The sequence below is a fragment of the Lipophrys pholis genome (assembly GCF_963383615.2).
Source record: "Lipophrys pholis genome assembly, chromosome: 8".
Taxonomy (NCBI): Eukaryota; Metazoa; Chordata; class Actinopteri; order Blenniiformes; family Blenniidae; genus Lipophrys; species Lipophrys pholis.
The window spans coordinates 12666719-12680342 of record NC_137630.1 but is presented as its reverse complement, the minus strand read 5'-3'; the positions used below and the strand labels follow the sequence as shown (position 1 = coordinate 12680342).

Below are 13624 nucleotides of genomic sequence, written 5' to 3'. Positions count from 1 at the left end.
TTAAAGAAAACAGATTTTTAAAACAGATTTCTTTAGAGTAGCGGACACAACTCAACACAGAAACCCGACCTGAGATATCGGTGATGCTGCCATGAAAGATGCAGTCTCACTGCTAGAAAATTAGCATTAGCTTTAAAGCAATGGTGTCAGGGTGAGTTTGTAAGAACATTTATAATGCAGAATATAGAAGAAGCTTTCTGGACATTTCACTATATTTTGCACCAGACGCTTAAAATGATTTCCCCCTGGGACAATTAAAAAAAGAAGACGTCATACTGCACCCTACCCTGGCGCTCTCTCTGTTGGCTTTTATTTCAATAAATGATAATTGATAAGTTTCATAATATCACTGTAGTATGACCTTTTTATGTTTTCCATAAAGTTCACCCAAAAGCCAAATATCCCTAACTTTTTGTGAGTAGCGTATATATGAATATTACAATACATTTGCTGACCCTTCAAACTGATAATCAGGAGTTATGTGCAAATGAAAGTGTTAAAAAGGCTCCATCAGCCACTGAAGAGAGCAGAAACGAACAGGGCGGAACAGTTCTTATGGGTCTCTCACTCTTCAGACATAACTCTGCTCATAACTGTAATTTATTCCCAGCTCTGGTACTACAGATTTAATTAAGTCATATTTTAAAAGTGCAGTGCTATACACAGTAACTTTCAACAGGTTGTCAGCATGTGGCAGCGGCTGACAAGAGGCAGGGACATTTCAGTTGAAGTTGTAGTAACTGAGAGATTTTAACGCCCGAAAAAAAGAAAGAAAAAGGACCAGTAAATGAGTTATTCCACACCTTCTGGAAGTTGTAATATAGTTGTGACATGTGCAAGCTGCGCTCAGGAGGAGAAATATGGACCTGCTTAAGCTCAGAGACCAAAACCACTTTGTCACGTTTTGTCCAACAATAAACTTTGCATTGAACCAACTCCCACATGATGCAACGTTTCTCTCCAGCATCTTGTTTATTTTATTTTTTTTTACCCTGTTCTTTTTATTCTCTTTTTTAAATTAATCATTCAGAAGCAGACAAGTCGGCACAATAACAGGAGCAGAGAGCAGAGAGTCACAGTATCTGTTTGAGGTTATGAGGGGAAGTAAAACTACATGCAAACCTTTGAACACATCAACCAAAGTGACCTAAATTCAAGAAATTCCATTTCTTCCTAATTTCATACTGATAACAAAAACATCCCTTTTGAGTGTCTTCCTCTGTGACGAACCCCCCGCTGAGTCCAAATCACTGCAGGAGCAATGTTATCTCTCTCTCTACTGTCAGGGAACGAACATAAAATATGCAATAACCGCTGATTTGGAATGGGGGTAAAGTATTAATTCTGAAGATACATTTTTCTTTCACATCATTTCAATAAGTCACAGAATATAATATGTAGGAATGCAGACTATCCCTGGTTTGATTCTGGGTTTTCGGGTCTATTCTGTGTGGCGTTTGCATGTTCTCTCTATGTGTGCATGGATTTTAGCCTAGTTTCTTACCACAGTCCAAAAACATGCATAACTCTGATTTTTTTCCCCTGCTCCCGTTGACCGAGTTTCTGCACTCCCTCCAAAAAAGAAAAATGACTTCTTTCTTTCCTCTCCCACCAGCTCTGAATAAGCCACAGTGAAGGATAAAGGACGGAGCAGTAAATCAGTTTAATGCTCCAAGAGAAACAAACACAAGAGGTTGAAAGTTAGTGACAATGAAAAAACACCCATCCATCAACAGACTTTACCATGCAGGAGGACAAGACTGCTGTGCAATCAAACACACACACACACACACACACACACACACACACACACACACACACACACACACACACACACACACACACACACACACACACACACACACACACACACACATACACACGCACACACACACACACACACACACACACACACACACACACACACACACACACACACACACACACACACACACACACACACACACACACACACACACACACACACAGTATCAATACAGGTAGCACTTACTGTCAGGGGATGACAACATAATGAGAAGACACGGCGTGACCTTCACTAGTGCAGAGGTGCGAGAAAAAAAATGACCGAGCGCAGCATAATATTGTCTGAGAAACGAATGAAAGTCAGAGGAAACATATTCCCAACTGAATGAGCCAAACAGTGAGAGCAGGAGCTATTTAACCACATCTCAGTGTACAAGAAACATATTGTGCGATGATAAAGGCCTTTTATAAGTGCTTAAGTGCATTTATTGATGCTAAATGTCTTTAAACAATAACTGCAATTGTTACATGTGTTGAACAGTCGTGGAGAAGAGCTGTTTTCTATTCATCCTGTTGGGTAGCAGTTATTGATGTTGAATAGTATTTCCTGACATGCACTTGTCGGAGGCTTTTACACTGAAAACACAGCTCATTGCAAGTCTTTACAATACTTGCAATTGTTGCATCTGTTGAACGTCTCTTTATCCTGCTCAGGAACAAGGTCCTAGTTCTAACCAAACCCGTTGCCTCCTCTGTTACTATTTCACTGAACTCCTATTTGCTCTGTCTAATTTTCCTGTCATGAACACTAATATCAGGTTATATCTACTGTAGATGTGTTGAATTAGCAGCCTTTATTAATAATTAGCTTCTCTTTGTGTTAGTAGTTCATGTCAGCTGTTTTCTCGCTTCTCTTCATCGTCATTAGTTTGAGATCTGTCGCCACTGCTGCGCACAATGATGGATCTTTCACAAAGCAAATGCTGTAACCTAAAATAAACTTCTACAGAGTGCAGACAGCTCAAATACAGGGTGGCAGAAACACCCAGAATGATGCAGTGAATGAGACAGCGGTTGGGCCTTTCTGTGTGGATGGTTTGTTCCTGTACATGCATGTTATTTCTTCAAAAAACTGCATTTGAGATAAGTTAATGAATATTGTATGTATTGTATGTATTAATGAATACATAATTTAAAATTGTTGTCGGAAATTTTTATTTTCCAGTAACATTTCAAAATGATTGGACCTAGTATAATAACACTGCAGTAGCCAGTTACTATGATCAAGGTTCTGCTTCAGCAGCAGATAATAGTTTGATAGTCCTGCTGGAGCAGATATGTAGTAGTTGAAATACTTTAGATTCAGCAACATACAAGTCATTCATTTTTATGATTATTATTATTATTAATATTATTATCGTTATTATTATTATTCCTCCATGCAAAGTACGTACAGATCTGTTCTGTCATGAGCAGTGCAAGACTGATCAGTTTGACTGGCAAAAGCTCCACAGTGAAAGAAGCAGATACCAGCTCAGACATCATGAGCACGTGACACAGGTAATTGTCAGGGCAGGGTGCTTTGTGTCCGTCTCTGTTTTAGCATTCAGAGGAGTTTCCCCTGAGCAGCGCTGGCATATTAATCCTGTAGATTTCTGGCAGAGACTGAGGAGCTGTGCAGCTCGGTTGGTGACCCTGCAGATGTTTGCAGTGGACACCGCGCGCCTCTGAGCTGATCAATTTGTTAACACCAGAGCTTCACCCAGGAAGGATTTCTTGGCCGGGTAAGAGGACCTTTCACCTTGTAATTAGATCACACCATGACATTAATAACCACAAACTGAAACACTCCATGAGTGGCACCAGTAATGGTTTTATTTCTCATGATGTACTTGTTTTTTAAACTCTCCTATATAATGCAAACCCAGTATGTAATTGTCAGAAAACACATAGTCTTTGTAGTGACACATGTATCAGACAATAGATTTCAGTGCTTTGGTCAGCTGAGATATTTATAGTGCCTGCCTGCCAACAGTGTCCCTTTGTGCTTTCAGTCTGTATTTTTACTGTCGACATGAAATACAGGAGAACTCATCATTCCACTCCCTCTTGACCACAATTTGCATACAATGTAAAATATACCTTGTATGTCTCACACATCTTGTTCCATTTCATTCTCTGCTGAAAGCCAAAGAGAAAGAAAAAAGCCCCCTAGGGAATTCCCCGCATGAAATTACAGCAGCACTTCAGCAAGCATTTAATGGAGAATCCTTTGAGCAGCCATTTTATTCACAATACTGATGTGTTTATTGGAGTTTGTGATTTAGAAGTCAAGTATGAAGATCCATCCATCTTTTATACCAGTTCATCCAATTTAGTATAGCTGAGGTGTGTAGCAGCATTTCAGAGAAGTTGAATTATACTCTGTCTACTCAGAGACAGCGTTTTTAAAAAGTTCCATCTTGGGAGCCATTTTCAAAAACGTGAACAGTCGCTGCGAGCACCGTTGTCTTGTAGATGGATCCCCAAAACACGACGAAAGTTGTCATGTAAACGGGGCATTACATATGTGGTTTGAGAGGCTATTAAGTAACATCAATATCTTGAAGCTCTGAATAGTTATTTCTTTGGGTGTACTCAGTAAACTCTGCTCAACACAGAAAAGATGAGTTTGTTTGCAATCAAGGCTTTTTTTGGTCCTTTAACACAAATGGTCATTTACATGCAGGATAAGCAATGTTTTACAATCTCTTTTGTCAATATAGTGGAAACCAAATTAACACCGTGTATGTGCTCAAAAGCCCAGTGTCACCATGTGGTATGAATCTGTTTCAGGTCTGAATATCTTTGCCTGATGGTATTGCGCAAACTTGCAAGCGCTGGTTGAGGTGGCTCATGCAGCTCTGCACTCTGCTCACTACACGAGGTCAGGGCAGACTGTACTGGTGTCTGTTACAAATCCCTGCTGAGCCCTGGAGAGCGATGCAGCCCTCGAAGGACTTGCAGCCAAAACCAGGACGCCTCCATAATCTGGACTTTTGATCCTGCATGCACAAACTTCAAACCTGAGAAATGTGTTTTCACTGCCTAATACAACTGCTTATGGGCCAAAGGTAGAGGCATTCCATGCTACGGTACACAAATTGTGTGAGTATTATAATAACAATAAACAGTTGGAAAAGAAATACTAATAAAAAGTAAAATTGTCAACAACATGTAAGAAACCTCGAATAAAAAAGTTTAGGAATAAAATATAAATAAAAGTAACAAAGATCTATCTTGATTTTCAGAGTGACTTTGAGTCAACTTTGACTTTGATTAATTATACAAAATTAAACTATGGGTCAATTGGTTGTTTTAAAGGTGAGTGACTCAAATAGAAACGTGGGGAGTTCTTTCACATTACGTGGTCATGTGTATATAAGATAAAGTATCGAAGGTATAATCCCTGCAAGCACAAAGTGCATGGTATCAAAGAGATTTCAAGAAAAAAAAGATTTTGCTTTAAGTTTGCTTGAGACGATAAGTCATGTGATCCTATATAACATACCACTCCAATTGTGATTTATTGGCTTTAAATGATAAAAAATCAGTGCCAGGGAGCAGAACTCTCGCTTTTCTTATTAAAGCTAATGTTGAGGAAAATATAAACTCCAGTGGAAAGTCTTTGAAAAGAAAAGAAAAAGACAAAAATGTAATTACCAGGAATTCACCAACAGATGAGCCGAATCAATCACCACACAGGTGGTCAGGGGATAATTGACAATTAGAAGTGGCATTTGAGGGGGGGAAAATATCCTCTCCTGTTCATTGCGGAATAAATGCAAAAATAAATTTAGGAAGAAATGTCACCAGACCTGACAATAATTTCCTTGCATGAAGAAAAGGTCACGGTTATAATAGAATTAGTGAAGCAAAAGTGGTCCAAATAACGAAAAGCATGGAGCTCGCTCAATGTTCGGGTCGTTCAGGGAAGTTAAGACGCCTTGTGAGGAGAGAAGTGAAGTTCAGCTCGGTCACTCAATCATTAATCCATGGCGTGTACTGCTGTCGTCCATGAGGAGAAGCCATTGCTGAGAACCGTCCAGGATTTTCAGGAGTCCAGAATGACGAAGGTGAAGACTTTTTGAGACTTTCGTGTGTTTAAGCATTTGGCTCTGATGAAGACATGTATGGGTCAAACAATCCTAGTCACACAATCACAATCCTCCTCACTACTGTTTCTAGAATGTGGTACAAATCACTTTCAAACTGGTAAAACATGCAAACTCCACACAGGAGGGCTCCCAAGCCCAGACTTAAAATGACACCTGTCTGTCAACCTACATATTTACATACCACACAGAAAGGCATTGGAATCAAACCGAGAACACTCTTTCTGTGAACTGAGAGTGTTAACCACTACAACAGCCAACAAAAGGCAGACGAGAGTCGCCCTGTTAAAATGGAACAATAAACACAATGCTTGCAGAAGCTCATAACAAGCAGCCATTGTTGCCACAACCTTTTTCCCGGAAACAAACATTTGCTTCGGTTTTCGATCTTGTTGTGAGAAAACAGAAAGAAATCTTACAGATAATCCATTACCCACCACTGTTTTTTTCTGTTTCCACAGATTTCACCCCCCACACCCTGCTCCAATAGCCTTATTGTTCCTGTTTAATCTATTCCTGGGTTTCACTCATAAGCTCTCGCGACAGCATCTATTTGCTGAAAACTAATACTGTCTCGGGCTGTGATACCGTGCTTATTGCCATCTTATCTCCAGATGCAGCCACCCGAACACATTTAGGATTTGGAGGCTCCTGCATACACAGCCCTCTGATAACGTGGTGTGAAAATATATAGAGAGCCTCTTTCTGCCTCCCTCTCACATTCACACACGTGGAATTTGTAAAGATCGCACCTGAGGAGCGCTCACCCACAAACTGATAAAGACAAAGTCTTTATCTGTTTGTTCACACTTTGCATTAAGTTTGTATCATGGAGGATGACGAAGGTGGGTTGGGGCAGCACTTGTTGGTTATATTGATTATGATGATGATGATGTTGATGATGATGATGATGATGATGATTGTGCTTCTGTTTGCAGTGCAACCATTTTAAGTTTGAAAGTAGCTCATATCTGTTTACATGTAATCAGTAGATTTTTTTGTAGCTCTGCATTGAACCTTTGAAATATGTTGTGCTCTTCACTTACAGTATTTTGTGATATTTCAATGGAATTTGCAAGCAAAGAAGAAACGGTAGTCATAGTTCCGAGCATGCCTCTAACAATGCCTCCATGCTCGTTGTTGTGACCACAAAGTGAGAGTGAAACATTGGCCTGTGACTCCTCAGCTTCACTCTCAGTAATTACTAACCCCACCAACAAAAGGCTAAAAGGACAGCCTGTGATCAGCCCACTCAGCAGATCACACACTGAATCATATCAACATTTGTTCCCTTTGCTGATATGAGAGAAAAAGACTTCAGTTTGAGCGGAACTGTCAGCAAAAAGCCTCAATAAGAAACTCTGCTGTACTGCACACAATGACAGACTGTGGCTTGTCTGCACGAAGTGGAAAAAACAAAGCAACACATCAACACGCACACGCACGCACACACACACACGCACATGCATGCTTCGCTCCAATGTGAAAATTGGTCTCAAGTGTGCTGTACAACAGCTGACTCCTTTTTCACACAAAGTTGTACAGTAGTAAGTCTCTCTCTCTCACTAACACAAGACCCGATAAGTCTGGAAAGGGAATGAATTGTGATGCTGCCAGTCATCAAGCAGCTCTTCACAGTTACTGATCGCATCCACTAAACAGTGAAGTAGTCATGCATAGCACGCACGCACACACACACACACACACACACACACACACACACACACACACACACACACACACACACACACACACACACACACACACAAACAAGCGCAAACATTCGAGCTGTGAGTTGAGTCATATGCAAAATGAACACGTGACGCCCCGGCGAGGGAATGGTCGGCTCCATATGTGCTGTAGATCGGAGCTCTCGCTCTTTCTCTTTCTCTGTCTTTGCTCTCCTCTCTCCTCTCTAGCTCTTTTTCCTTTTGCCATCTGGACAACCCATACACTCCACCCCCCACCCCTTCTTTACCTCATTTTCACTGTAACTTCTTTCTAATAATCAACTGCATTTCAAATGTGATCCCTTTGTGAATTCCTGCTTCTTTAAACTCAGCCTTTTATTGCTCACAGTTAATAAACACTGATTTACTTTATTTTAAATGCACTGTGGAGAACTCCTTTGAGAATATCCTGTGGTCTTGGATTAGTTTTTCCATTTCAATATTAGCTGTTTCATTTTCCTGGTTTCTGTTGCTGGACACTACATCACTAAATGTTGGTGTTGTGCCTCACAAAGGGAAAATTACTGGTTATGCTGTAAATGTCTTTCTATGTGAAGTTTGTTCTCACAGTCTAAAGACATGCACATATGGTGAATTACTGACTTTAGATTCCCTTTGTATTTTTGGATTGTTTGCTTCTGTGTTGGCCTGATTGACAAGGAGACAGGCGGACGTTGGTTTCACCACTTCCTTGTATTGCACTCTCAAATTAAATTGGTCTATTTGTGACAACCCTCTTGGTTTGTTCAGATGCAACTCGGGTGACTGATGTGCCGTATCTGAGAGAAAGCAATCTCCGAAGCTGTGCTCCTACAAAGAGCGCACGTATTTCTCATTCCACTTCAGCAAGAGCCCCAAAATGACACCTTTCTGACAAAGTCCTCTCAAGGCTGCAGTAATGATAACGGGGAGGGAAGGAAATCGCTCGGCTGCTCTGCAGAGAACGGACGCAGTTTACTGCAGGCTGATTGTGGCCTGACTGTCTGCCTCGCTATATAAAGTGTACATTATAGGGCTTCACACACAATTTTTACACACAGTAAAGTTCTTACGTGGGGGTTTTCCCACAAAACGTCTCATTCATTGCAGATTGAACTTGAGCTAATGTGAGCTGCATTAGGTGGATGCATAAGATGACAGAGCCAATAAGAGCTAAATTCTGAAATCAATGACTTTATCATGTTGTTATAAAGTCAGAATAAGCGGACAGGTTTCGTATCTGATATGACTGTGCACGGTGACATCTGAATGTTTGTGATCCTGGATGGAACCTTCTGATTCGTCCCTTCCCTTCGCTTCCTGACTCCCATGTCCCTTTTATTTTTCCCTCCCTTTGTACAGCCAGTTCCACTTGATCTATCTCTGCAGGGCTTCTGTTGCCTTCTTCTTTTCTCTCTCCCCTTTCACCTCCTTCTTCTCTTTCACTCCCTTTCTATCTCCTTGTAGCCTCTCACTCTCACTCCTCCTTATCTGTGCTCACACAGCCTATATGGCACCGTGTTGTATCTCACGGTAAGAGCAGAGCCACTGACAGGCTGCTAGTTATTGGTGGAAAAGGGGGCGTAGAGTGTGACAGAGGGAGGGAGGGGAGATACTTTCATATAAAGGCTGAAGTGCAGCTGATTTGTAAGTGTACAATGGCATAAACACATTCAACAATAAAAATGTAATTAGTTTTCTGCTTAATGGTGCATATCTGCCTGCTTTGTCTGTGTAACTACATTCTGATGTCGTCTATTCTTTGCTGTCATGCGGCTCAGTTTTTTTATCCTAAAATTATTACAAACATCAAACCATTCTATGGTTACGTGTAGATAATTTTGAGTCGGTTACTGAGAAAAATAAATCTGAGCAGAAGTAAATTGAACTTATTTGAATCTGTGAAATCAACAATAAAAATTCAAGCTTGTATCTTGACTTAAATATATCCAGTATTGAAGTCAACAATATTTGTTCAAAATGCAAGACATTGGGATTTTTTCTTCCCTTAACATGAATAATTTAAGTAATGTGAGCAAATCTTTTTGAATTCATCCACACAACAACAAAAAATATCTTGCTATCTTTACTGTCTTTCAGTCGGCATTTTAAAACACCAAATACTACAATACCACAGACGGATAGAATGAAGACATACAAAGATATGAGGGATATCGCTGTATTAGTGGAAGGTATAGACTACGAACCATCAAACATACACTCCAGTTTAAACAAATAGATCAAAACATCCTGAGACAGGAAAAACACCAAGTTCACTTTACTTTTTTATTTTTCATGTAAGCACAAAGGGCAACTAATATTTATTTTGGAGTTCTCACGTTGTTGGGGAGACAGTAAAATTTGGGATTTATTGATAATACCATTGTCAATAATGTGATCTTTTTGGGTATTGTTTATGATATCATTGTAAAGATTATGACTAATGAGTGGGTGGTTGGGGGAGGGGGCGAGAGAGAGTGTTTGGATGGATGGATGGATGGATGGATGGATGGATGGATAGATGGATGGATGGATGGATGGACGCAAGAAATGTAGTGCAGGGACATACATGAGGGGGTGTGAGGGAAAGAGCTTTAAAGATCAGCACCCCATGTTTGGTATGAAGACTGCAAGGGTGTTAATGATATGGTAGGAGAGACAAAGAGGAAAAGAGACGCAAAGCAAGCAAGTGTGCAGAGGAGACGAGGAGAGGGAGAGTGTGATAGGAGCAGGCAGTGAGGCAGAGCAGCGCACAAGAGGAGTGTGTGTGTGTGTGTGTGTGTGTGTGTGTGTGTGTGTGTGTGTGTGTGTGTGTGTGTGTGTGTGTGTGTGTGTGTGTGTGTGTGTGTGTGTGTGTGTGTGTGTGTGTGTGTGTGTGTGTGTGTGTGTGTGTGTAAGAGAGAAAGCGTGTGACAGTAAGAGAGGGGCGGTGGGAGCGAGCAAACGCGCTCTGCACGTGATCCAATCTGTTCACATGGCCTTGTATTACGCCCTTATAAATACTTAATGTGAGGCGCTGCATGCTACAAAACGTAAAAGAAAACTCGCTTTCCATCAGGAATTAATTTGAAATGCGGGCGGGAGGCAGTGAAAGCCGGAGCGTCCCAATCAGCAGAAAAACACACGAAAAAGCAACAAAGGAGAAGACTTCATCACGGAACCCCCACCCCCCCTCAAACCAGAGTAATGCGCCAATAATGCATCAGAGCATGTTCGGCTGTGTTGTCGTTTATCTGAAGGGAGCAGAAGCTGTCATCTGCTCTCCCGGTTCCCACCCGTGTTATATAATGATGGATAGGCGTGCGCCGCTCTGCGCTCCTTTCCTGTGGAGGCATGAATCAAACCCAGGATGTGTCCTAAATAGAACCTGCACACATCTGCAGACACCAGTGTGTGGAGACCAGCTGCAGCCCCGCTCCTGCATCCCTTCCACTGAACGTCACTGTGATTAGGTCTCTGCACGCTGACTTGGCCGCAGAAAGGGCTTGGATGGATGGTGCTGGTGCAGTAAATTGGGATTCCAGGACTGTGGCTAAGACAAGGTCTGCATTCAACGAGCCAAGTGTGTCAGGTCGTGTTGAGTTAAATTAGGACACGAAGCGTGCCGCATGGGTTTATGCTGTTTTGTCAGAAGCCATTGCAAAGCCTTTTTTCAGCTGGTCAACACATTGGAGTGGAACACATTTAATATTGATCACAGTATGGCTTATAATAGGTATATGCATATTTACCTTAACCTTGGCATCTGGTGATCTAGCTACGTTTTGATAACTAATGAATGTTGCACGTGTTTGAGCTATGATCAATGTCACGACAGCTTTGCAAATATAACGCAGAAGCAAGTGCCACATCTTTCGATGATCACGTTTGAGGATTGAGGCAGAACATGTAAGTATTTGTTCGGATCTGCATTCACTGGGTTTGGTTTTTACGTGGTATGATATAATTTGAGCGTCGTCTGTAAGATCTTTCTATGTCAGCATCGGAGATTGTACCAGCACTACACATCACAACTCAAATGCCTACATACTCAGGCAAGCCCCTTCACGTACGAACACACGCAGACGCACATTTACGTACGTACGCACGCGCACACACACACACACACACACACACACACACACACACACACACGCCCATGCGGAAACAAGGTGCTTCGAGCATCCAGCTGCATCCTATCTCCAACAGAAAAAAACGCCCTCAAACGCACCAATGTGACGTTTGATGAGCGATAAAGCTGTGTAATATTGGTTGTGTGTGTGTGTGTGTGTGTGTGTGTGTGTGTGTGTGTGTGTGTGTGTGTGTGTGTGTGTGTGTGTGTGTGTGTGTGTGTGTGTGTGTGTGTGTGTGTGTGTGTGTGTGTGTGTGTGTGTGTGTGTGTGAGTGAGTGAGAGAGAGAGAGAGAGCGAGAGAGAGAGAAAGAGAGAGAGAGAAAAATGTTTTTCAAAGATGTGCCCCGCGCGTCACACTACACCCGAGCTGAGCGAGGATAGTAGGCTTTTTACGGCCGCACATGACACCAATAGGGGAATTTCAATTTTTTTTTTTTTTTTTTAAAGAATATATCCGAAACCAAAACAGCATTGTCGGTGACAGCTGAATATATCAAAGCACAGAGGCAGAGTTGCTTTGAGCTCTACCTTTTCATGCAATGTCAAACCTATTCTGGGAACCAGAGGCATATTGAAATCAGCGGTGCGCCTTGGAGCGTTTCAGGACCATGGACAGCTCCTCTCTTGGATTTACTCTTGTTTCTTCTCTCTCTCTCTCTCTCTCTCTCTCTCTCTTCTCTCTCTCTCTCTCTCTCTCTCTCTCTCTCTCTCTCTCTCTCTCTCTCTCTCTCTCTCTCACACACACACACACACACGCACACAATTTGTACAAATCTTGCACGCGGGAGAAGGAAACACTTTAAATTAATCCCACGTCTGTAACATCTACATCAAGCCACATCTGCTCTGATGCTGTCCATCCACACACAGACACACAGACACACAGACACACACACACACACACACACACACACACACACACACACACACACACACACACACACACACACACACACACACACACACACACACACACACACACACACACACACACACACACACACACACACACACACACACACACACACAGCCTCCTTCAACCCGTAAAAACATCTCCTCCACTGCTCATACCTAGTCATTCCCATCCCGGGGCCTCCGACTCCCATCCCTCCACCGGCCGCGGCTCCGTTGACCGGCTTCATGTGCTGTCCTGGCCCCGGTCCTGTCGCCGGTCCTCCGGGCATCACCGACCCCATCATCCCGGCGGTTCCCGGCTCCCCGGGCTGCCCGCCACCCTCCATGCTCGCTTCGTTCCCCATCTCGCAGGGAGGTGGAGGAAGGGATCAGGTCAGATCGGCGTCGTCGCTTCTGCGTGTCGCTACGGTGTCTTCGGTTTTTAATCTCAAATGACTGAGTGGGGGGTAAATAGAGGAGAGCAAACTCAGCGCCGCTCCTCCATCACCGCCATCATCATCCTCCTCATCCTCAGCTTCAGCACCACCGCGCTGCCTCCTCCTGACGTGATGACGGGAGCGAGCGAGCGAGCGCACTGCCGCGGCCACGGCCACGGCACGGGGGGAAACAGACGTGTGAGAGGCGAGAGAAAGCGAGATTAGATTAGATTACATCAAAGTAAATGAGTCCCGTGGGAAAAATTAGGTCGAAGCAGCAAGATAAAGAACCAAGGAAGCAATGCGGAGATGAATTAAAAAGAGGCGTAACCCCCGCGACCTCTTATTGGTTGTCCAAAATTAAATTATGATTATCAAAGATGAATCCATTCAAATCTGAGTTTAGCTTCCCCAGTGTCCATAGAACTGCTGCCAGCTTCATTTTATGATGTTTCTGGAATTTACCACATTAAGAGTCATGTCATAATAAAAATACTCAACTAATAGTAGGGTACTCATCTGTGACCTAAGCTATAAAGCTCGACAAATCAACA

At 42.5% G+C, this 13624-nt stretch overlaps 1 protein-coding gene across 1 annotated transcript in view; it reads right to left on the bottom strand.

The window, feature by feature from the left end:
* bsna (bassoon presynaptic cytomatrix protein a) overlaps window positions 1-13164 on the bottom strand; it is a 150804-nt gene extending 137640 nt beyond the window's left edge. Inside the window, exon 1 of the mRNA XM_080470444.1 lies at window positions 12811-13164. Coding sequence (XP_080326570.1) covers window positions 12811-12998 — 188 coding nt within the window. The 5' untranslated portion in view covers window positions 12999-13164. The remainder of the gene's footprint in view (window positions 1-12810) is intronic.
* Window positions 13165-13624: the final 460 nt, after the last annotated feature.